The sequence below is a fragment of the Neoarius graeffei genome, chromosome 10 (assembly GCF_027579695.1).
Source record: "Neoarius graeffei isolate fNeoGra1 chromosome 10, fNeoGra1.pri, whole genome shotgun sequence".
Taxonomy (NCBI): domain Eukaryota; kingdom Metazoa; phylum Chordata; class Actinopteri; order Siluriformes; family Ariidae; genus Neoarius; species Neoarius graeffei.
In genome coordinates this window covers 85498941-85522428 of record NC_083578.1, presented here as the reverse complement: position 1 = coordinate 85522428, position 23488 = coordinate 85498941, and the positions used below count along the sequence as shown (strand labels likewise).

At 41.3% G+C, this 23488-nt stretch overlaps 1 protein-coding gene across 1 annotated transcript in view; it reads left to right on the top strand.

Moving 5' to 3' along the window:
• Positions 1-276: 276 nt before the first annotated feature.
• Positions 277-23488, top strand: part of abtb1 (ankyrin repeat and BTB (POZ) domain containing 1) — a 36258-nt gene continuing 13046 nt past the window's right edge. The window contains exons 1-7 of the mRNA XM_060932479.1: positions 277-584; positions 7257-7319; positions 9458-9513; positions 9825-9969; positions 13163-13322; positions 21628-21673; positions 21781-21897. Of these exons, the coding sequence (XP_060788462.1) occupies positions 529-584; positions 7257-7319; positions 9458-9513; positions 9825-9969; positions 13163-13322; positions 21628-21673; positions 21781-21897 (643 nt within the window). The 5' untranslated portion in view covers positions 277-528. The remainder of the gene's footprint in view (positions 585-7256; positions 7320-9457; positions 9514-9824; positions 9970-13162; positions 13323-21627; positions 21674-21780; positions 21898-23488) is intronic.

Below are 23488 nucleotides of genomic sequence, written 5' to 3'. Positions count from 1 at the left end.
TATTATCCTTATTTTACCTCGTTGTTGGCCTCATCACCACACAGACGCTACCATTTTATAAAAAAAAAACAACAACAAGTATAAACGAATCACTAAGCATGAGATTTGAATCATTTTAATGTACCAAACAAAGTGAATCATATAAAGAATCGGTTCGTGCCTTGTCTTTGTTTTGGCTGATGCACTATCCAATCAGCGGGCTGCTTGAAAGCGTGACTTAATTACTAGCCAATCGTTGCGCGCAGGAGGCGGTGCTTTATTAGCTAATCCCAGCTCAGAGAGCGACGTTTGTCGGAAAACGGGTGGTGGTGAATATAACTCCGTGTTCCTGTTTACGTCTGGTTGAAATTTCAGGAAAGAGAAGGCGACAGTGACGGTGTAGTCCGATCCGATCCGATCCGATCCGCGCCTCAGAAAGAGGTTTTAAAGTGGTATTTTGCAGTAAACCCTGCAGCAGTGCGCCTGCGCGTCTCCTGTCGTTAGACAGGCCGCTTCAATGCATTACAGAGAGCCGTTATCACCGCGGAGATGGACGCCAGCGACCTGTTCTCCAGCTGCAGGAAGGGAGACGTTGCCCGAGTGAGGTAGGGAGTGGAGTGGAGTGGGGTGGGGTGGCAATGCTGCTGCTGCTGCTGCTGTTGCATAGTGGGCCATGTTGTTGTTCTTGTTGAGTTGGGTGATGTTGCCAGTATGAAGTGTAAGTAAGTGTGTGTGTGGTGGTTGTTGTTGTTGTTTTTGACAGGTGAGTTGTGTATTTGGTTGTTGTTGTTGTTGTTGTTGTGTTTGTTGCATTTAGTGTTGTTGTTGTTGTTGTTGCTGCATGGTTGGCCATGTTGTTGTTGTTGTTGTTGTGTTTGTTGTTGTTGTTCTTGTTGAGTTGGGTAATATTGCCAGTATGAAGTGTAAATGTGTGTGTGTTGCTGTTGTTGTTGTTTGTTTTTTGACAGGTGGGTTGTGTATTTGGTTGTTGTTGTTGTGTTTGTTGCATTTAGTGTTGTTGTTGTTGTTGTTGTTGTTGCATGGTTGGCCATGTTCTTGTTCTTGTTGAGTTGGGTAATATTGCCAGTATGAAGTGTAAATGTGTGTGTGTGTGTTGCTGTTGTTTGTTTTTTGACAGGTGGGTTGTGTATTTGGTTGTTGTTGTTGTTGTGTTTGTTGCATTTAGTGTTGTTGTTGTTGTTGTTGTTGTTGTTGCATGGTTGGCCATGTTATTGTTCTTGTTGAGTTGGGTAATATTGCCAGTATGAAGTGTAAATGTGTGTGTGTTGCTGTTGTTGTTTGTTTTTTGACAGGTGGGTTGTGTATTTGGTTGTTGGTGGTGTGATTGTTGCATTGAGTGTTTGTTGTTGCTGCTGCATTTAGTGTTGTTGTAGTATGGTTGGCCATGTTGTTGTTGTTCTTCTTCTTCTTGTTGAGTTGGGTGATGTTGCCCGAATGAAGTGTGTGTGGTTGTTTTTGACAGGTGAGTTGTGTATTTGGTTGTTCTTGTTGTTGGTGGTGTGATTTGTTGCATTTAGTGTTGTTGTTGTTGTTGTTGCATGGTTGGCCATGTTGTTGTTCTTGTTGAGCTGGGTGATGTTGCCAGTATGAAGTGTAAGTAAGTGTGTGTGTGGTGGTGGTTGTTGTTGTTTTTGACAGGTGAGTTGTGTATTTGGTTGTTGTTCTTGTTTTTGACAGGTGAGTTGTGTATTTGGTTGTTGTTGTTGTTGTGTTTGTTGCATTTAGTGTTGTTGTTGTTGCATGGTTGGCCATGTTGTTGTTGTTATTGTTCTTGTTGAGTTGGGTGATGTTGCCAGAATGAAGTGTGTGGTGGTGGTTGTTGTTGTTGTTGTTGTTTTTGACAGGTGAGTTGTGTATTTGGTTGTTGTTGGTGGTGTGATTGTTGCATTTAGTGTTGTTGTTGCATGGTTGGCCATGTTGTTGTTATTGTTCTTGTTGAGTTGGGTGATGTTGCCAGAATGAAGTGTGTGTGTGTGTGTGTGTGTGTGTGTGTATGGGGTGGTTGTTGTTGTTGTTGTTGTTGTTGTTTTTGACAGGTGAGTTGTGTATTTGGTTGTTGTTGTTGGTGTGATTGTTGCATTTACGGTAGTAGTGTTGTTGTTGTTGTTGCATGGTTGGCCATGTTATTGTTCTTGTTGAGTTGGGTAATATGCCAGTATGAAGTGTACCGGTAAATGTGTGTGTGTGGTTGTTGTTGTTTTTGACAGGTGGGTTGTGTATTTGGTTGTTGTTGTCGGTGGTGGTGGTGTGATTGTTGCATTGAGTGTTATTGTTGCTGCTGCATTTAGTGTTGTTGTTGCATGGTTGGCCATGTTGTTGTTATTGGTCCCTTCACTGGCTTCCAGTAAGCTACAGAATTGACTTTAAAGCATTGCTGCTGGTGTACAAATCTCTAAATGGTACAGGGCCCAATTACCTCTCTGATATGTTGCGGCGGCCTAACCCAATCAGATCTACCAGATCGCAACAGAAAAATTTACTGTTAAAACCTGTCGTTAAAACAAACTGTAGTGAAGCAACTTTTAGCTACTATGCAGTACAGCTATGGAACCAACTGCCAGAGGACATCAAAAATGCTCCTGCTGTTGGCAGCTTCAAATCTAGACTAAAGACCAAGCTGTTCTCAGATGCTTTCTGCTAAATTATTAATATTGTCATCTTTACATGTTTTAAACTCTTTACTTTTACAGTCTCTGCATGTTTTAAATTTCACTTAACTTTTATTCTATTTTATTCTGCTGTTTTTTTAATTGAACTTTTACTTCATTTTATTATTTTATTTCTACTATTGTTTAATTCTTATTATTTTTCTTCCCCATTTATTTTATGTAATTTTATTTTCTTTTGCTTACTGTTTTGCTTTTACTTCTGTAAAGCACATTGAACTGCCACTGTGTATGAAATGCGCTATATAAATCAACTTGCCTTGCCTATTGTTCTTGTTGAGTTGGGTGATGTTACCAGAATGAAGTGTGTGTGGTTGTTGTTGTTGTTTTTGACAGGTGGGTTGTGTATTTGGTTGTTGTTGATGGTGGTGTGATTGTTGCATTAGTGGTGGTGTTGTTGAGTTGGGTGATGTTGCCAGAATGAAGTGTGTGTGTGTTTTGACGGGTAGGTTGTGTATTTTGTTGTTGTTGGTGTGATTGTTGCATTTAGTGTTGTAGTTGTTATTGTTGCATGATTGGCCATGATGTTGTTTTTTGACGGGTGGGTTATATATTTGGTTGTTGGTGGTGCTGCATTTAGTGTTGTTGCATGATTGGCCATGCTTTGTTCTTGTTGAGTTGGGTGATGTTGCTAGAATGGTGTGTGTGTTTTGTGTTTTGACAGGTAGGTTGTGTTTACAAATATTTTAAGTTCGTTTCTTAGACAAGTATATTTTTTAAGTTTGTTACCTTGTTAACAGTTTCGGCGAGAATCTCCCGCCTTCTTCAGAAACAGTCACCAGATGTCGAGTGGTGACGTGCCTTATCAGCTGATGTTGCGTGCAGGAGGCGTGAACGTCCCGCCCAATTTGACAGGTAGTCCACGCCTCCTGCTGTCAGGTCGCTCCTCCAGGACGGCGCTCCAGGTGTGCGACAGTGCATACGCTCCCTCGTCCCGGTTCATCGTCCTCTGCGCCCGCTTGCGTATCTCCACTGCCTCTAAAATCCAACGCTGGAATCTATTTTCTTCAGCGCGAATGACTCTGGCCTCTTCCCAATTCATTATGTGATTTTGCCGTTTGCAGTGGTCTGAAATGGCTGATTTTAGGTTTTCTTGGTGTGCTTTTTCTTTTTCGGATCTTGTGAGTCTTCTTGTTGTTTCTTTTTCACATTCTAATTGGTGTTATCTTGTGGTAGACTCACAAGATCCGAAAAAGAAAAAGCACACCAAGAAAACCTAAAATCAGCCATTTCAGACCACTGCAAACGGCAAAATCACATAATGAATTGGGAAGAGGCCAGAGTCATTCGCGCTGAAGAAAATAGATTCCAGCGTTGGATTTTAGAGGCAGTGGAGATACGCAAGCGTGCGCAGAGGACGAGGGAGCGTATGCACTGTCGCACACCTGGAGCGCCGTCCTGGAGGAGCGACCTGACAGCAGGAGGCGTGGACTACCTGTCAAATTGGGCGGGACGTTCACGCCTCCTGCACGCAACATCAGCTGATAAGGCACGTCACCACTCGACATCTGGTGACTGTTTCTGAAGAAGGCGGGAGATTCTCGCCGAAACTGTTAACAAGGTAACAAACTTAAAAAATATACTTGTCTAAGAAACGAACTTAAAATATTTGTAATAGTTAGACATAATGAACATCCACTACGTAGGTAGGTTGTGTGTTTGGTGTCTCTTGTTGTGGTTGTTGCATTTAGTGTTGTAGTATTTGGAAATGTTTGTTGTTGATTTGTTGTATATTGTTTTGTATTTTTTTAAGGTGGTTGTTGTGCTTGTGACTGGTGTGTGATCGGCCATGTTGTCGCTGTAGTTGCTGTTCTTGAGTTTGCAACAGTTGTGGTTGTAATTCTTGTAATCTTTAGCTTTGTTTTGTTGCTGTTTGTTTGTTTGTTTGTTTGTTTGTTTAAAAGCTGCTGTGATTGTTGCATTTAATGTTGATTGGAAACGTGACCCTTGTTGGAGTTATGGTTGCTGTAATCAGCGTTGTTCTGTTGTTTAGAAAAGTTGGCTGTTGTGACTGCAATTGTTTTGTTTCTTTTTGCAAATTTGTTGTTTTAGCAACGTTTTGTTTGGAAAATTTCTTTTTTTTTGTTTTTCTGATTGTTGCATTTAGCATTGTTGATAGGAAAGGTTGTTGTTGTTGTTCTCGTTGAGTTTGGAGAGATTGTTGTTGTTGCACCTTGTAACAGTCAGAGATAAACCTGTAACTAAGTCTTCAGATCAGTGTTTGTTTGTTTGTTTGTTTGTTTGTTTGTTTGTTTGTTTGTTTGTAATATGACAATCTGCATTTTTTTTTTAGTCATTAAGTCGAAGAGGGAACGATGTTTGTATCTGCTAGAACACGAGAACAAGTGATAACAGGACTGAATTGTTCCATGGACGTCCCACAACATTAACTGTAACGCTAAACAGATTTTTAAAAAGTGGTATTCATTTAATGCAGAGCCTTTAATGCATTCTTAGAACATGTGACAAATTCAGTTTTAAACATAAAGTTTATTTTTTTTCTCCAAAACCATTAATCCTGGCCCTCAATGATGCATTTATTTTAAGAAAGAATTTAACAGAACATTAAAAAAAAGTACTGAGACAACTTGTCTGAATTTGCAAAAATTTTATTTAGCCTAAATATACCAAAATGTCATTACCGCCATGTGTCTAAATGAGGATTAGTGAAATTTGAACGAAAATAATTCGTTTTTAATTTTATTTTCACTTTTTTTTTTTTGGAATTACCTCTATACCTTCACTTTTTATTGTGGAAAATATCACGATCTTTGCTTCAACAGTTTTTGGTGTGTAGCCTAAAATATATGTGCAAGAATGTGTACTTTCTTGATGTCTTCACTGTTACCCAAATGGTAAAATCATGCTGTAACTCAGTAGCCTGGCAAGCCAGACTAAATGTGAATATTTAGTCTGGCCTTGCTCGTAGACATTTCCGAAGGGTGTGGGAGGAACAACCCGCTGTCTTTCAAACTGTCTCTGTGCGTATAGGCCAACGCTCTGACCAATCAGCGCAACAGTGGCTGTGACGTAGTCAGAGCGACAGAAAGCAGTGGGGGAGGCCTTGAAATAAATAATTTTTCAAAATGTGTATTAATTAATAAACAGGTTCTAGATATTAAGAAGTTTGGAGATAATGACCACAAGTTTGGAGTCTGTACCACATACTTAACATACACTTTTATTTCAAGTGTTTTTCAAGGGTTTGCTTAAACTGTTTTTGAGAGTTTTTATTTAGTGGTGTTTGGTGAATTAATCTCCCTTAAATTTAAAATAACGGGAAAATAAGAAACAATCAAAAAGTAATGTTTCAAAGCTGTTTATTAATTCTTCGTACTGCACAAACTAGCCCCATCCTTTTGGCTACGAGCGGAGCCAGCTGGTAGATCAGACTTTTGCCATAGCCGGTCGGCAAAACAGCGAAAACGTCCTTCTTGAAAAGGAATGAGCGGAGAGCCTCTTCCTGCTCATGTTTCAACGAAAACTCCAAGTCTAATTCTTCTAAAACTGATTCCAAAGCGGAGTCAAACGCGCGCTGTTCACTAGCCGTAGCCATCTTTCCTGTTTTGCTTTCTCCAGCGTCGCGCAGCCTTGTCATCACTCCTGCAAAAGCCCGCCCAAAGAATCCAAACAAAAACCTTGCGTTGTGATTGGCGGGCACGATTTGATGCCTGGGGTGTTTTGTTGATATGGTGCGAGGCTAGACCCACTCGTAGGCAAAAATATTTTTGGCCGCTAGGCGGGTGGGTCTAGTTTACTAGGCTAGTAACTCAGGGCTTTGACAATAGAGGTAGTGCAGCTACATGAGGAAGGAGCAGGATGTTGAGCAGTCATTTTGAAAAAAAAATCACTGGTGCATGAATGTTGGAATCCAGGATACTGATCAAGTAAATATGAAATTTCGAGATGTCGGGAAAATTAGTGGTCTTTGCCATTACGTCAAATGATAAAGATAACGATGCTGCATGTTGAGAAAGTTTATCCAGGTAGCAAGTTAGAATGGGATAATAAATGCTTAATTTGCTTATCTTTTTTTTGCACTCAGTGACCCAAAAATGACATGTCTTTACCGTTACCCAGTGTTGTCTTTACTGTTTTCTATAGGGTAACGGTAAAGACAACAACTAGGCGTTTTTTTTTTAATAATATTGATATCTCTTGTTTTGTGAATTCCTGAAATATACTTTTTTTTTTTTTTTTTGTCTAGTAAATATATTTACAGGGATGGTAACTAAAATGAGTGTAAACAAAATTTTAAAATGTCTTTACTGTTACTCATCACATTTTCTGAGAATGGCCCTACAAAGAAAAATATATAATGTTTCTCAAATGAGTGGTTTGTTCCTCACATTAGCAGCAGGAAGTCAGCAGCTGACTCTGGCAGATAAGTGTTTCGGCACACGCCGGGCTTCGGCACCTCTTCAGTGCTCTCAGGGAAAACAACAGCGAAACCTTCCTCAAGCTACACCATTGATACGAGCTGTGGTTTTATTAAACTGACTTCATACTGTAATGTTTTTGCTTGTTAACATGACGATGCCAGAAGTTGTGGTGTTAAATGGATGCCGGTTTGTCTCTTTTCTTCCTCAGGTACCTGGTTGAACAGAGAGATGTGGAACTGAATATCCGAGATAACTGGGACAGTACGCCTCTGTAAGCACGAAACTTTATCAAAACCTATTTTATCATAATTTGATTATGTTGCCTGGTTTAAACAGAGCTGAAAAAGTCGCTGGAGAATCTGAGTTGGTGTTGGTCATGCGACAGATAATTTTTATTGCATCATACGCTCTTAGTTTCTTGGTAGAGCCTCCAAACGTCTATGTTTCATCGCTAGCAGTGAAGACCTCGCAATTTAACATGTGTTCGGCGCATACAGTACTACTTCTTACTCTAGATGCTGCTGAACTAGCTCGCTGCTATCTTTCTATTTAAGTTCTGTCAACAAGAGGAAATAGTAAAGCGGACAAATTTGACTAAATCCAATTAGTATAAATATGCGTGTGATTTTATAGGAAATCGTGCGCTCTGATTGGTTGAGAAATTCGGACTATTCCTTGATAATCACCTCGAGCGACTCAGCAAAATGGCGGCCAATCGCTTTGTCACTGTAAGTGAGGAAGAATTACAAATTCTGAAAGAAAACGCTGTTCCTAAAAGCACTAAAGATGCTGCGAAGTTTGGTCTAAAACTATTCAAAGGTCAGGTGGGATTGTGATTGATTTTATCGATTTCAAAACAAAGGATTTTATGTGACTCGGCGTACATAAGTGACGCAAGTCTATGCCGTGCCTTTATTACATTTATATCCCGCTTTTGGAGTTTGAAATAAATAATTAAAAAACATTTTTTTTTAAATATATTTTTAAAATAATCCAGCTGTGTATTTATAGTAAAACTTTTCTCCGCCTTGGGCTCAGTGAATATCGGGAATTATCTATCTAGGACACTTTTTCGATGGAAGAAAAATGTTCTAGCGGGTTTCATTCATTTGGTTTGATAGCATGCAATATTGTTAGCGTATCGCTTATGCTACGTGTATTACATCACGCTACCCAATGGAGAATGAGCGTTGAATATGGTTTATATTACATGGTTGTCAAAACAACATGACGTCACACATCGGAGACGTAAAACTTCCGCGCTAGCGAGCGACTGGGACAATTTGTAAACAAACATGGCCGCCAGGTTTGCTTTGTTAAATACGGAAAATTTTGAGAGAATTTTGAAAGAGAAAGATGCGTTGAACACCCGAAAGGACGATGTATGTATAATAATAATAGTAATATTGGCTGGCTTTTTTTCATGGCATATCAGATATATTCCATTCAGCTACTCGTCTTCGACTCGTTTAGTATCATGCTCGCTGAATGGAATATATCTGATAGACCACTCAACGCCAGCCAATATTATGATTATACGGTACATACACTGTCCTTTCGGGTGTTCAACGCATCTTTCTCTTTCAAAATTCTCTCAATTTTCCGTATTTAACAAAGCAAACCTGGCGGCCATGTTTGTCAACAAATTGTCACAGTCGCTCGCTAGCACGGAAGTTTTACGTCTCCGATGTGTGACGTCATGTTGTCTTGACAACCATGCAATATCGTAAACTGTATTCAACGCTCATTCTCCATTGGGTAGAGTGACATAATACATGTAGGATAAGCGATATACTAACTATATTGCATGCTATCAAACCAAATGAATGAAACCCGCTAGAAGGGAATAGAACATGGTTTTTATTCCTTGGAAAAAGTGTCCTGTGTATAATAATTCCTGTGTAAAATAATTCCTGAGCCTGAGGTGGATAATTGTTAAGCAGCATTAAGTTCTTCCAGATGGTTTGGGTCTGCTTCTCTTCTCGCCATTATCTTTTAGTGGTTTTCATGTTTCCTGATCAGCACGCCTTTGTGATTTTCGGACTTTAGATTTTTAGTTGTGTAAATTTTAGCATATGTTCTTTTAACACAAGAGTTATGCCTGATACATCAAACTTTTCACCAAATGATAATAGTTTAGGTTTTTTTTTTCCATATATATTTTAAAAAAATCACAGAGCCCCCTGGTGGCCTGATTCTTCAAGTATTTATTATTATTATTATTATTATTATTATTATTATTATTATTATTATTATTATTATTATTAAATATAGAAAACTTGTGAAATTTGTGACACAGTAAAACTATAGAAAACAAGTGTTGCATGATAATGAGTGTTTCTTTTTGGTGTGTGTGTGTGTGTGTGTGTGTGTGTGTGTGTGTGTGTGTGTGTGTGTGTGTGTGTGAAGGTACTATGCATGCCTCTGTGGACATGAGGAGTTGGTGCAGTATTTGTTGGCCAGTGGTAAATATCAAAAGTTTGTATTAAGCTAAAATCTCACCTAACATAACTGATTTTCTGAATCTAATGGGTGAATGATTCAATTCCTCATAATGCTAAATTATTCCTGTTAATCTTTGCTCATCTTGCTAATAATTAATTATTTTTAGGAATATTGGTGTCAGAAATGCAAATCTCTTTTATTTATTTATTCAGTTTTTAAAAAAATATATTTATTTTTTAAATAAGAGTCATGTCTGCTAAGTTGAAATTAAATGGCAGTGGTTTGTTATAGAAGGTCTGGTGTGAGGGTTTACAAGTTCTCGTGTGTGCAGGTGCGAAGTGTGAAGCGAACACGTTTGATGGGGAGCGATGTCTATACGGTGCTCTGAGCGACTCCATACGCCGCCTGCTCAAGGAGTACAAGCGTATCACGGCTAAAACCATGCAGCGGGATTACTACGAGCAGTTCCTGCAGACGTGAGGCATACATACGTATACACACTCGGGTGACTTGGTATCTTCACTACAGCAAAACCACTTACTGGAAGTGTGCAAGCACAAAAAACCACATTTAAGCCTTACAAAGACATGCAGTACTTAAATTCTACCCGAGCTCCTGCTGTACACAGGAACGACACTCTCCACGCAGCTGCCTGATTCAGAGCTTCACCGCTTATCTTTAGTCAGCTTTATTCTCATTATTTGCAGTCCGAGCTGCTCGGAAGAATATATTTACACCACAACGCGGCTGAACTCTTGAATTATTAGTCAGAAGGTGTGCGTTGATATTTTTGCACTCATTCTGTGTTCTAATACCTTACCGTTTCTATAGTAACAGTTCGATCGCATGGCAGAGGCTGCACAAAATCTCAGACTAATAACAAAGAAGTTAAGAAAATGTGTTGCGTGTTTTAACAAAGAAAAGTGTCTTCTTGTTGATGTGCTGAAGCTTTTGTTAGGAGAGAATTATTTAGCCGTTATGGAAGGAGTCTCCAGTGTCAGTGCTTCGTATTAGTCACTGTGCTTTACAGAGAAAATCAGGATAGAGGAGGGTACGCTTAATGCTGACCTGGTAAAATAACAAGCGCTTTTTTTTTTTTAAAGTGAGACATGGAGAGTGAGAAAGGAAGTGAGAGAGATGGGGAACAGTGAGCAAGAGAGAGAGAATGAGAGAAAGTGTGAGAGAAAGAGACCAAGACAGAGTGAGAGAGATGGGGGGAGAGAAAGTGAGAGCGATAGAGAAAGTGAGGGGAGAAAGTGAGGGATAGAACACGCGAGAGAGAAAGTGAAAGTGTGAGTGAGAGAAAGAGAAAGTGAGGGGAGAGAAAGTGAGGGACAGACAGACAGAGAGAGAAAGCATGAGCGAGAGATATGGAGAAAGTGAGAGAGAGATATGGAGAAAGTGAGAGAGAGATATGGAGAAAGTGAGAGAGCAGGAGAGTATTTGTGTAGAATTATGTAAAATACATCCGTGACACATTTCTTGGTCTTCTGTATTTAAATTTTTTGCTCATATTTATTCCTACCGCCGCATTTTCTGTGAGAAAATGTAAACTAAAAGCAATCTTATGTACAGTGGTGCTTGAAAGTTTGTGAACCCTTTAGAATGTTCTATATTTCTGCATAAATATGACCTAAAACATCATCAGATTTTCACACAAGTCCTAAAAGTAGATAAAGAGAACCCAGTTAAACAAATGAGACAAAAATATTATACTTGGTCATTTATTTATTGAGGAAAATGATCCAATATTACATATGTCAGTGGCAAAAGTATGTGAACCTCTAGGTTTAGCAGTTAATTTGAAGGTGAAATTAGTCAGGTGTTTTCAATCAATGGGATGACAATCAGGTGTGCGTGGGCACCCTGTTTTATTTAAAGAACAGGGATCTATCAAAGTCTGATCTTCACAACACATGTTTGTGGAAGTGTATCATGGCACGAACAAAGGAGATTTCTGAGGACCTCAGAAAAAGCATTGTTGATGCTAATCAGGCTGGAAAAGGTTACAAAGCCATCTCTAAAGAGTTTGGACTCCACCAATCCACAGTCAGACAGATTGTGTACAAATGGAGGAAATTCAAGACCATTGTTACCCTCCCCAGGAGTGGTCGACCAACAAAGATCACTCCAAGAGCAAGGCGTGTAATAGTCAGCGAGGTCACAAAGGACCCCAGGGTAACTTCTAAGCAACTGAAGGCCTCTCTCACATTGGCTAATGTTAAAGGTTATGAGTCCACCATCAGGAGAACACTGAACAACAATGGTGTGCATGGCAGGGTTGCAAGGAGAAAGGCACTGCTCTCCAAAAAGAACATTGCTGCTCATCTGCAGTTTGCTAAAGATCACGTGGACAAGCCAGAAGGCTATTGGAAAAATGTTTTGTGGATGGATGAGGCCAAAATAGAATTTTTTGGTTTAAATGAGAAGCATTATGTTTGGAGAAAGGAAAACACTGCATTCCAGCATAAGAACCTTATCCCATCTGTGAAACATGGTGGTGGTAGTATCATGGTTTGAGCCTGTTTTGCTGCATCTTAGCCAGGACGACTTGCCATCATTGATGGAACAATGAATTCTGAATTATACCAGCGAATTCTAAAGGAAAATGTCAGGACATCTGTCCATGAACTGAATCTCAAGAGAAGGTGGGTCATGCAGCAAGAAAACGACCCTAAGCACACAAGTCATTCTACCAAAGAATGGTTAAAGAAGAATAAAGTTAATCTTTTGGAATGGCCAAGTCAAAGTCCTGACCTTAATCCAATGGAAATGTTGTGGAAGGACCTGATGTGAGGAAACCCACCAACATCCCAGAGTTGAAGCTGTTCTGTATGGAGGAACGGGGCTAAAATTCCTCCAAGCCGGTGTGCAGGACTGATCAACAGTTACCAGAAACGTCTAGCTGCAGTTACTGCTGCACAAGGGGGTCACACCAGATACTAAATGCAAAGGTTCACATACTTTTGCCACTCACAGATATGTAATATTGGATCAGTTTCCTCAGTAAATAAATGACCAAGTATAATATTTTTGTCTCATTTGTTTAACTGGGTTCTCTTTATCTACTTTTAGGACTTGTGTGAAAATCTGATGATGTTTTAGGTCATATTTTTGCAGAAATATAGAAAATTCTAAAGGGTTCACAAACTTTCAGGCACCACTGTATATGACAATGAAGTTTGGGAATCTTGAATATTTTTGATGAGGTTGTAATATTAAAATAAATTTGACAAATTGCTTCGATATATTTGAGACTGTGGAGTGTATTTGCGTTTTAGATTTGAATATTTTCCCTTCCTTAAAGGTTTGTGAATAATTAACCTTCATGCAAAGCTGGAGTTCTGGTGCAGAGTGAAAGTGAGGCATTTGAACCAGACCTTAGACCTTAGCGTTTGCATTTTCCAAGCTTGAACCTAACCCCGAGCTGGAATCTCTCAGCACCATGGCAACTTTTTCCTCATAAAAAAGCGACTCATGAGACGTACAGGTTAATCAGGGAGTCGCAGTTCACGTTTGCACTTGCAATCATTTTCTTGTTTCGCTGCTAAAATCTAAATCCAGGGTTTAATTGGTGATTTAGCTGCTTGTTTACTGAACCACTGTTTTGTTTTCCCCCCCCCTCCCGTGTGTGTGTGTGTGTGTGTGTGTGTGTGTGTGTGTGTGCAGGCTGCTGGAGCAGGGCTCATACAGCGATGTGACGTTCATGGTGCACGGTGAGATGTTCCGCACGCACCGCTGCATCCTCAGTGCCCGCTCCGAATACTTTGCCCACATGCTGGAGACCAAGTGGAAGGGCAAGACCATGATCGCTCTCAAACATCCACTGGTGGGCGCTGTTTCACACAACGTGCATTCAAAACACACTTGCTCATCACTAGAGATGTCTGAATCCTGTAGAGGATTTCACTCTGTATCACACTTAATAACACCACGCTGACACACACCAGATCCAACGTCTGTAGTTGCTTCATTGATTCGTTGCATGAATCTGAGAGATTTACATATGATTTACATCCTGCTTTCAACGCGACAGGAATGGATGTGTTCTGATCATCCACGCACTAGGAAGTAAAGACTACGCTCAGAGTTCAGCCCTGATTTATGGCCCTTTTCCACTACCCTTTTTCAGCTCGCTTCAGCTCACTTCAGCCCGACACGGCTCGCGTTTCGACTACCTCAGAGCAGCACGACTCAGCTCGCTTCAGCCCTGCTTAGCACCCAAAACTCGCACGGTTTTGGAGTGGGGCTGAAGTAGGGTTGGGCGGTATTACGGTAAGAAGGTATCCCGAGGTATCCAAAAGTACCAACGGTATCGGTCTCATTACCGTCATTTAAAAAAAAAAATATAATATCTAAATAAATATGGAGTACATGAGGTCATAATATAAAATAATAAATTGAAGATCATCCCGAATAACTGTGTGATCGTATTTTCACTAATTCTATCAATTTCCTAAAGAAGTTTTCATCGCGTGCAGGGTTGTTTATGTTGTTACCATGGCAACCCTGCGTGACATTTGGAGTCTGACAGAAAGCTTCACAAGAGACTGAGACCGGGGGTGTCATGGCTCAGATGGCTAAGGCACCGTACCATAAATCCGGGGACCCGGGTTCGATTCCGACCCGAGGTTATTTCCCGATCCCGTCTCTCTCTCCCCCGCTCATTTCCTGTCTCTCTATACTGTCCTATCTTAAAAAAAAAAAAAAGAGACTGAGACCGCGGTTGAAAGATGGCAAGTCAAGATAACGAGTTAGTGGCAAAAAAAAAAAATACAACATCGGCAGTGTGGCAGTATTTTGGTTTCAAACCAAACGAAAAATCTAATATGTCCCCTAAGGCACACCATAGCCTGGGGTACTCCACTTCCACGAGATCTCTCCAATGAGTTGTGTTTTGAGTAGGTTACATGAGTAACAACAAGGTAAAATAATATAACGTATGACATTTGGGATGTGGGTAATAAACGTTTGAAATGTCATCTACTGAAGAAACGGAAGAAAACATCGTAGCGTAAACTGTTCGGTTTCTGGTGGGAATTAGCAATGCGCTTGCTATCTTTGTTGGGTGTGTTAAACCGTATGGATTTAAGTGGAATAATTGTAAGGAGTTATGTGATCAAGACAACGTTTTAAGCAAGGTAAGGCCATTTGATTATTAATTTCCCCGCCATGGCATGACGTGGGCCCATATGATTTTGCCTTGTGCAGCTATCACGCATTTGAATTAGGTTCGCCTCATTTGCGCTGAAGAATATGGTTTATCGCGCAGTCTAAACGGACTTGGGTGTTGGTTGATTCTTTTTCTTTTCTTTATTTCCCATGCTTGAAAGGGTATGATCCTGCTCATCGTGTACTTTTTTTTGATGGAGTAGGTGAAATAGTGCTGCAAATGGCGTTTCAACGCAGACATGTGTAAACGACAGTTGAATGCTATTTTCAAGATGAAGGAAGAGTTGCGTGATGCTTTGAAATATCTCTTAATCCATTCATCAATGCACAAAATTCGCTTTGCTGCTTAATCCATACCACAATGCACACAATTCGCTATGCTGCTTTTAAATAGTACATTTGAGGCATAGGCACACGTTACACAGTAGGCCGAAACAAAATATTATTTTTTTCTCGGTAATACCGTATACCCCGGGAAAACACAGAGACGGTTTAAAGGTATCAAAATTTGGATACCGCCCAACCCTAGGCTGAAGCGAGCCAAACCGAGCCGAGTGGGGCTAGGGGCGTGAGGAGACACTCCCCTGTGCACTGATTGGTGAGGAGGAGTGTCCTCACATGCCCACACACGCCCCGCGAGCACGCTGGGATCTGTAAACACCGTAAACCCGGAAGAAGAATAATTACGAATTACGAGAATTTCTGAAGCCTTATGCTCCTCGCCTCATCTATACGCTCTTGCCAGTATCTGTTGGCGTTGTCGGCGACAACAAGCTACAGCACCAAGACCAGCAACACTGGGGGCGTCGTGGCTCAGGTGGATAAGGCGCCATACCATAAATCCGGGGACCCGGGTTTGATTCCGGCCCGAAGTCATTTCCCAATCCCTCCCTGTCTCTCTCTCCCACTCACTTCCTGTCTCTACACTGTCCTATCCAATAAAGGTGCAAAAAGCCCCCAAAAAAATCTTAAAAAAAAAAAAAAAAGACCAGCAACACTAACGACTCCATGTCCTCCATGTTTATTGTTTACTATCCGGGTCGTGAGACTACCGCTTAAAAGGTCACTGGTGTCACTGTTTGCGCCGCCTAACGACATCACGTGACATCCACCCACTTTCGCTAACTCCACCCAATGTGTCCACCCACTTCCAGCCAGCACGGTTCAGCGCGGTTGTAGTCGAAATGCAACTCCAACAGCCCCGCTCAGCTCGACTCAGCCCAACTCAGCACGGCACGGCTCAGCCCAACTCAGCCGCGTTTGTAGTGGAAAAGCGGCATTAGAAGGTGTATAGAATACTTTCAGTGATGTCGCATGTTTTTGTTTTTCATGCAGCATCGGCCATACTGCTGGGCAAACAAAGAAACCACTATGACAGTTAATAATGAAAATCGAGATGAGTGCAGTCTCTCTGAAACGATCAAAAACTTATTTTATACCAGCAGATTGCATTGCATCCAAAAGCTGAAACATGCAGGCATCATAGATCCATATCATTTACTCACAAATTTATTTATTGATTCTGCACACTTTCTCTGATCCTTTCTTCAAAAGCCTTAGGCACATGTAAAGAAATGCTGTAGACCAAAAATGGTTTAAAAAATAATGCAATGAAATGTTTCAACATTATAAGCAGTAAGCCATAATAAATGAAACAAAGTCAATATTTGGTGTGAGACGACCCTTTGCTTTAGATCAGATTAGATTTAGATTAGATAGAACTTTATTGATCCCTTTGGGGGGTATTTTTTTATTTAATAAATAAATAAATGAATGAATGAATGAATGAATGAATGACATCTCCAGTCCAGTGAGTGCAGTTTTATGCGGAAATGAGCTGTAGGTTTTACTGAGCATCTTCCAGAACCAGCCACAGTTCTTCTGGACACTTTGACTGACACAGTCGCTTCATAATTTTGCACCAAAACCCAGCAGCCTTCAGTATGATTTTATTTTTTTTTTTTAATCTGAAAAGTGGGCTCTTGTGTAATATGCTGCTCAGATACAAGTATTTTAATTTCATGCTGAAAAACAAATGTTTGGAACTCTAAAATGTTTTTGTACTGACTCAATGTAGAAGTCATAAAATGGAGATCTATAGCAAAGTTTGTATGAAAAAAAATGGGGGGACTAAGACCTTTTTGCATAGTACTCTGTGTATTCACTATATATATATATATATATATATATATATATATATATATATATATATATATATATGCTGGCTACATAGGGCTTAAAACGACAGTAGTTGCCTACATGGTGCACGAAATTGTCCAATGAGGCACCATTTGAGACTGAAACCAGTGTTGTCGAGCCATTAAACCTCGAGTCCGAGTCCAGTCTCGAGTCCCCAGTGTTAAAGTCCGAATCATTAAAAAAAAAAAATTCAGAGTCGAGTCCACTATTGATCCGAGTCGAGTCCGAGAACAAGACTCCAACCGCACCATGTGACGGTGGCTGTTTCAGTGCCATTACCATTAGTTTGTTCCTGAACATGCCGTATGAACAGGTGAATGTGCTTCTCTTTATCAGGGAGTGTGAAGTATTCTGTCAGAGATGGTTGGGAGACGGATGTAAGTGCAGAAGGTGTGTTTATTAATACAAGTGAAGACGGTAAACAATCCAGAACGGCAGGCAAAATCGTAAAACGGTGAAACAGGCGATAGGTCGAGCGAGGCACAAACAGGCTGTCGTAGACTCTGCAGGATCAAAGACGAGAAACAGGAAATCAGTGATCAGGAAAGCAGGCTCGGTAACGTGTCAGCAACGCAACTCAATACTTCGCAAAGCAAGTGTGTTTTCACAGTTTTTATATAGGTGCACTGATTGCGCCTTAATCCTGTGCAGGTGCGAGTTGTTTGCGGCATGCGCGCCCGAGAATCTATCTGATGCACACACCAAGGTGCGCAGTAGGGTGGTCCTCAAATATATGCCAAAAATAAAAATTTGACTTTCTTAAGGTGCTTCCTCCACTAAGTTGTTCGGCTTGCTGAGAAAACATTTTGTGCAAATTTTTATTTTGATACGACTATTCTAGGGCGGCACGGTGGCGTAGTGGTTAGTGCTGTCGTCTCACAGCAAGAAGGTCCAGGTTCGAGCCCCGTGGCCGGCGAGGGCCTTTCTGTGCGGAGTTTGCATGTTCTCCCCGTGTCCGCGTGGGTTTCCTCCGGGTGCTCCGGTTTCCCCCACAGTCCAAAGACATGCAGGTTAGGTTAACTGGTGACTCTAAATTGAGCGTAGGTGTGAATGTGAGTGTGAATGGTTGTCTGTGTCTATGTGTCAGCCCTGTGATGACCTGGCGACTTGTCCAGGGTGTACCCCGCCTTTCGCCCGTAGTCAGCTGGGATAGGCTCCAGCTCGCCTGCGACCCTGTAGAAGGATAAAGCGGCTACAGATAATGAGATGAGATGAGGAGTCCAAGACAGATAAAAACAATATTATGTGCCACTGTTCACATATTTGTTTAGATCAAACAGTCATAATGGGTGGTGTTTTGTCACGATTTCTTGGCTTCCGGGAACTGACGCCGATACCATTCCACTACTTGCAACAGGTATTGCCACTGCTGCTCATCTTTTGTCAGGATTTGATTATAGTCCTGGATTAGTGCCACTCCTCTCTCAGCAAAGTCATTGACCACAGCAATACCATGCAGGGCCTTCTTTGATGACTGGAATGATGGGTCCTCCTTCCACTCTGAAGGGTCCTCGACGAGGAAGTCGGTGTCAATGTTGAATGCCTCAAAAATGTGACCCGAGGCAGATGTAACAAAATCTGCCACGGTTTTGTTTGCGACGGCTTCCTTCGCCTCGGTGTCCACTGTTGCACGTGGCTGATGAGCATCATCCGCTTCGTCTTTCAGAGCAGCCACGATCCCACGCTTTTTTCATCATCTGTGATGCTACTGTCAAATAGGGCAAGTCCGGCTAGGTCCTCACTCAGATACCAGAGGTGTCTGGCAAACTTCTTGCTGGTGGCTTTCGCAATCTCAGAATCAGGATAGGAGACCAGTCCCTTCAGGAATGACAAATCACCAGCTGGAGCAGCGATTGCAGATAGAGCACTGAACCAGGCCTTGACATACAGTGCTCCAGTGAAAAGCTGTGAAGCATTTCAGGCCAGAGAGTTCCTCAGTAGATAACTGAAACTGGTTTCTAAACAAAAACATCTTGATTTCATAGATGACATGTAAAAAACAGGGCTCATGTGGCAGTGGTTAATATTATTCAAATCACTTGAAATTTTACCCAATTTATTTTTTCCCCAAGTGGAACAAGAAAATGAAATAGCACCTTTAAAAAGTTGAAGTTTGTTTTTAGGGACCACCCTAGTGCGCAGGTGTGACACTCTCGTTATTAGTGTATAAAATTACTATTAGTATATAAAATTGGGCGGCACGGTGGTGTAGTGGTTAGCGCTGTTGCCTCACAGCAAGAAGGTCCGGGTTCGAGCCCCGTGGCCGGCAAGGGCCTTTCTGTGCAGAGTTTGCATGTTGTCCGCGTGGGTTTCCTCCGGGTGCTCCGGTTTCCCCCACAGTCCAAAGACATGCAGGTTAGGTTAACTGGTGACTCTAAATTGACCGTAGGTGTGAATGAGAGTGTGAATGGTTGTCTGTGTCTATGTGTCAGCCCTGTGATGACCTGGCGACTTGTCCAGGGTGTACCCCGCCTTTCGCCCGTAGTCAGCTGGGATAGGCTCCAGCTTGCCTGCGACCCTGTAGAACAGGATAAAGCGGCTAGAGATAATGAGATGAGATATAAAATTAGTGCAAAAGTTAATGTAGATATAAATATGCCAAGTTATTATGGCGTGTTACAAAAAAATAAAGAAAAAATCCGAGTCCTCATCTCAAATTTACGAGTCCGAATGCAGTTAATGCACGAGTCCAAGTCATCAGTGCTCAAGTCCTAGTCGAGTCACTAGTCCTTAAAATTAGGGCATGATTCGGACTGAAGTACTACAAGCCTGAGTGAAGCATAGAAAAATGGTGATTTTATTATATATACAGTACCAGTCAAAACTTTGTCCACCCCTACTCATTCCGAGGTCTTTCTGTATTTTGTATTTTCTAGATTATAGAACAATAATAAAGACATCAAAGCTATGAAATAGCATATGAAACATCTCATCTCATTATCTCTAGCCGCTTTATCCTGTTCTACAGGGTCGCAGGCAAGCTGGAGCCTATCCCAGCTGACTACGGGCGAAAGGCGGGGTACACCCTGGACAAGTCGCCAGGTCATCACAGGGTTGACACATAGACACAGACAACCATTCACACTCACATTCACACCTACGCTCAATTTAGAGTCACCAGTTAACCTAACCTGCATGTCTTTGGACTGTGGGGGAAACCGGAGCACCCGGAGGAAACCCACGCGGACACGGGGAGAACATGCAAACTCTACACAGAAAGGCCCTCGCCGGCCACGGGGCTCGAACCCGGACCTTCTTGCTGTGAGGCGACAGCGCTAACCACTACACCACCGTGCCACCCATATGAAACATATATGGGCTTAAATACAGTATGTTTCACATTTTAGAGTCTTCAAAGTAGCCAGCGTTTACCTTGACGCTGTGCACACTAAGACTTTTACACAGTACTTCATTACGAAACTTGAACTTTCATTTTAATTATGTGAAACAGATCCGATTGTTAACACAATGTAAATGGTTTTCGATCTTTGTGTAAAAACACTGAAACAAAAGCTCAAAAGAAACTGCTTTCGTTCATCTTCAGGATCAGGTGTTGATTGTATCGGTCAGGGTCGTGGTGGATCTGGATCCTGTCCCAGGAACGCTGGGTGTGAGGCAGGAATACACTCTGGATGGGATACAAATCCATCTAATGACACGCACACACATTCACACACAAGGGTGAGTTAGCATAGACAGTCTAACTACCGAGATGGCGAGAACATAAACACCACCCAGGCAGTAACCTGAGCTCAGGAGGAAACCAGGATCACTGGAACTGTGCCACACAAAATGTAATTATCCCCCACTGGCTGAAAGGCCCGAAGGGGGATTATGTCGTGGCGACGTCCATCTGTCTGTCCATCCTGGGAAGGGTGCTCACCTTCTGAACTCAACTCCTCTCACTATTTTTGGAGGAATTTCACAAAACTTGACAGGGTTCTTTGTTATATGACAGTAATACGCATTATTTAATTTTGCTTGTGAAAATTTTACCAGAGTTTTGACCCTTGATTAAATAACTTTTGACAATTTCATGAGCGTCTACGTTCTTCTGAAATCATCTCCTCTTCTCACAATTTGTGTAGGAATTTCACCAAACTTGGCAGAAGGCTTTGTTATATGACCGTTATATGCATATTGAAATTTCGTTTAATTTGGGCAAATTTTACCAAAGTTATGCCCTTGATTATTAACAAACTTTGGCAATTTCGTCAAGGTGTGTTTTGCTTTCTGAAATCGACTTCTCTCACAATTTTTATCCCCCGCTGGCTGAAAGGCCCGAAGAGGGGATTGTATTGTGGCGATGTCCGTCTGTCCGTCCTGGGAAGGGTGCTCACCTTCTGAAATCAACTCCCCTCACAATTTTTATCCCCTGCGAGCTGAAGGGCCTAAAGGAGGATTATGTCGTGGCGATATCCGTCTGTCTGTCCTGGGACGTGTGCTCACCTTCTGAAATCAACTCCTTTCACGATTTTTGGAGGAATTTCATGAAACTTGACAGAATTCTTTGTTATATGTTGGTAATACGCATATTGCACTTTTGTTCAATTCAGTCGCATTTTACCAGATTTATGGCATAGTTGCCAGCGGGGGATATAGTGCTCTCAGAGCACACTTGTTTTTTAATTTGCTCAAGAAAAATCTTCAGTGTTCACTGGAGTTACTAGCAAACTGATATAACTTACTAGGAATGGCTACAGACATGTTTTCTGGGAGTTTAAATTGTAAAGCTGATTCTGTGTGTGTGTGTGTGAGACCAGGTGAACCCGGCTGCGTTCGCTGCCATCCTGCAGTACTTCTATACGGGTGAGCATCACAGGAGATGGAGAGGGGGAAAAAACCTTTCACTTCAAACAAAAACACTGTAGATGCTGTCCCAGAGTTCCTCAACGTGTCGTTTGTGCGCTCTGCAGGTCGGCTAGACATCGACGTGAATTACGTAGAGGACTGCAAGCGTCTGGCCAAGCAGTGCAAAATCAGCGAGCTCATCGAGGAGCTGGAGGTCAAGTGCAAGCAGGTGCAGGAGTTTGGTGAGACGCGTCTGTTTGTGTATTAGTATCATGCACGATACACAGACCCCTTGTTTACACCCGGTTGGTTATGTGTCTTGTATCTGGAGCGAATCCTGGTCAATTTTAACCACTTGTACGTTATAGGAAAGTATAATTTTCAATAACCGGGTGGTGTGATGCAGCCCGACATGAAAAATTACACTACCGTTCAAAAGTTTGGGGTCACCCAGACAATTTTGTGTGTTTTCCATGAAAAGTCACACTTTTATTTACCACCATAAGTTGTAAAACGAATAGAAAATATAGTCAAGACGTTTTTCTGGCCATTTTGAGCATTTAATCGACCCCACAAATGTGATGCTCCAGAAACTCAATCTGCTCAAAGGAAGGTCAGTTTTATAGCTTCTCTAAAGAGCTCAACTGTTTTCAGCTGTGCTAACATGATTGTAAAAGGGTTTTCTAATCATCCATTAGCCTTCTGAGGCAATGAGCAAACACATTGTACCATTAGAACACTGGAGTGAGAGTTGCTGGAAATGGGCCTCTATACACCTATGGAGATATTGCACCAAAAACCAGACATTTGCAGCTAGAATAGTCATTTACCACATTAGCAATGTATAGAGTGGATTTCTGATTAGTTTAAAGTGATCTTCATTGAAAAGAACAGTGCTTTTCTTTCAAAAATAAGGACATTTCAAAGTGACCCCAAACTTTTGAACGGTAGTGTGAGGTGATGATGCACGGGACAACTTTTTGGGCAGTGTTGCCAGGAATGGACAACCAGGTGAGAGACAGGGCAACAGCCAATCAGAGAAGAGCAAATCTATTGCCAGGGAGACGGACAAGGCAAAGATGGACACAAATAGTTGCAGCTGTCACTTTTGTCTTGGCTTTAGCCTTTATGTATTTCGCTCAAGTTATCACTACTTCTTCTGGAACAAAGCTGGATCGATACTCTGGTCAAAAGATAATTTGCCATAATTTTAACATTTATAAGTCAAAATAATGACCTTCTGTTAATAATAAAGATTTTTTTTAATATATTTTATTTTTTTAAAGGCTACTAGCCTCAATCACATATGCTATAACTAACACGTACATCACAAAAACAAAATCGTTTAATTCTCATCTCAGCAAAAAAGAAAAAAAAAGGACATGGAGTAGGAGATGCTGCTGAGGAGGAAAAGGGGCAGACAGAGCTCCTGAAAGGCTTTCTTTCTTTTTTTTTAGATCCCAAAGTTTGTATTATTTCGCCCTCGGGTTCCACAAGTAGTCGTGCTCTGAATGTGAATTAGATCAGACGATAAGTTAGACAATCTCTATTACAACTCACCAAAAAAATAAATAAATAAATAAATAAGAGCTGCCCATCACTTTTTAACTTGATGCAAGAGAGCTAACGTTATTCCGACATAGCTAGCGATAACTTTCAGCTAATTATGTTAGCAAAAACCACCGCTAGTTAGCTAAATCTCATTCAATCTCTATGGAGCAGTGATGGCTGGCAGTTTACGCTTGGCTTAAAAAAAAAATCACTCTTAATTCCAACCTGAGCACATAAAAATAGATGTTTGTTGGTTTTCTGAGCCAGGGGTTCTCAATGTTT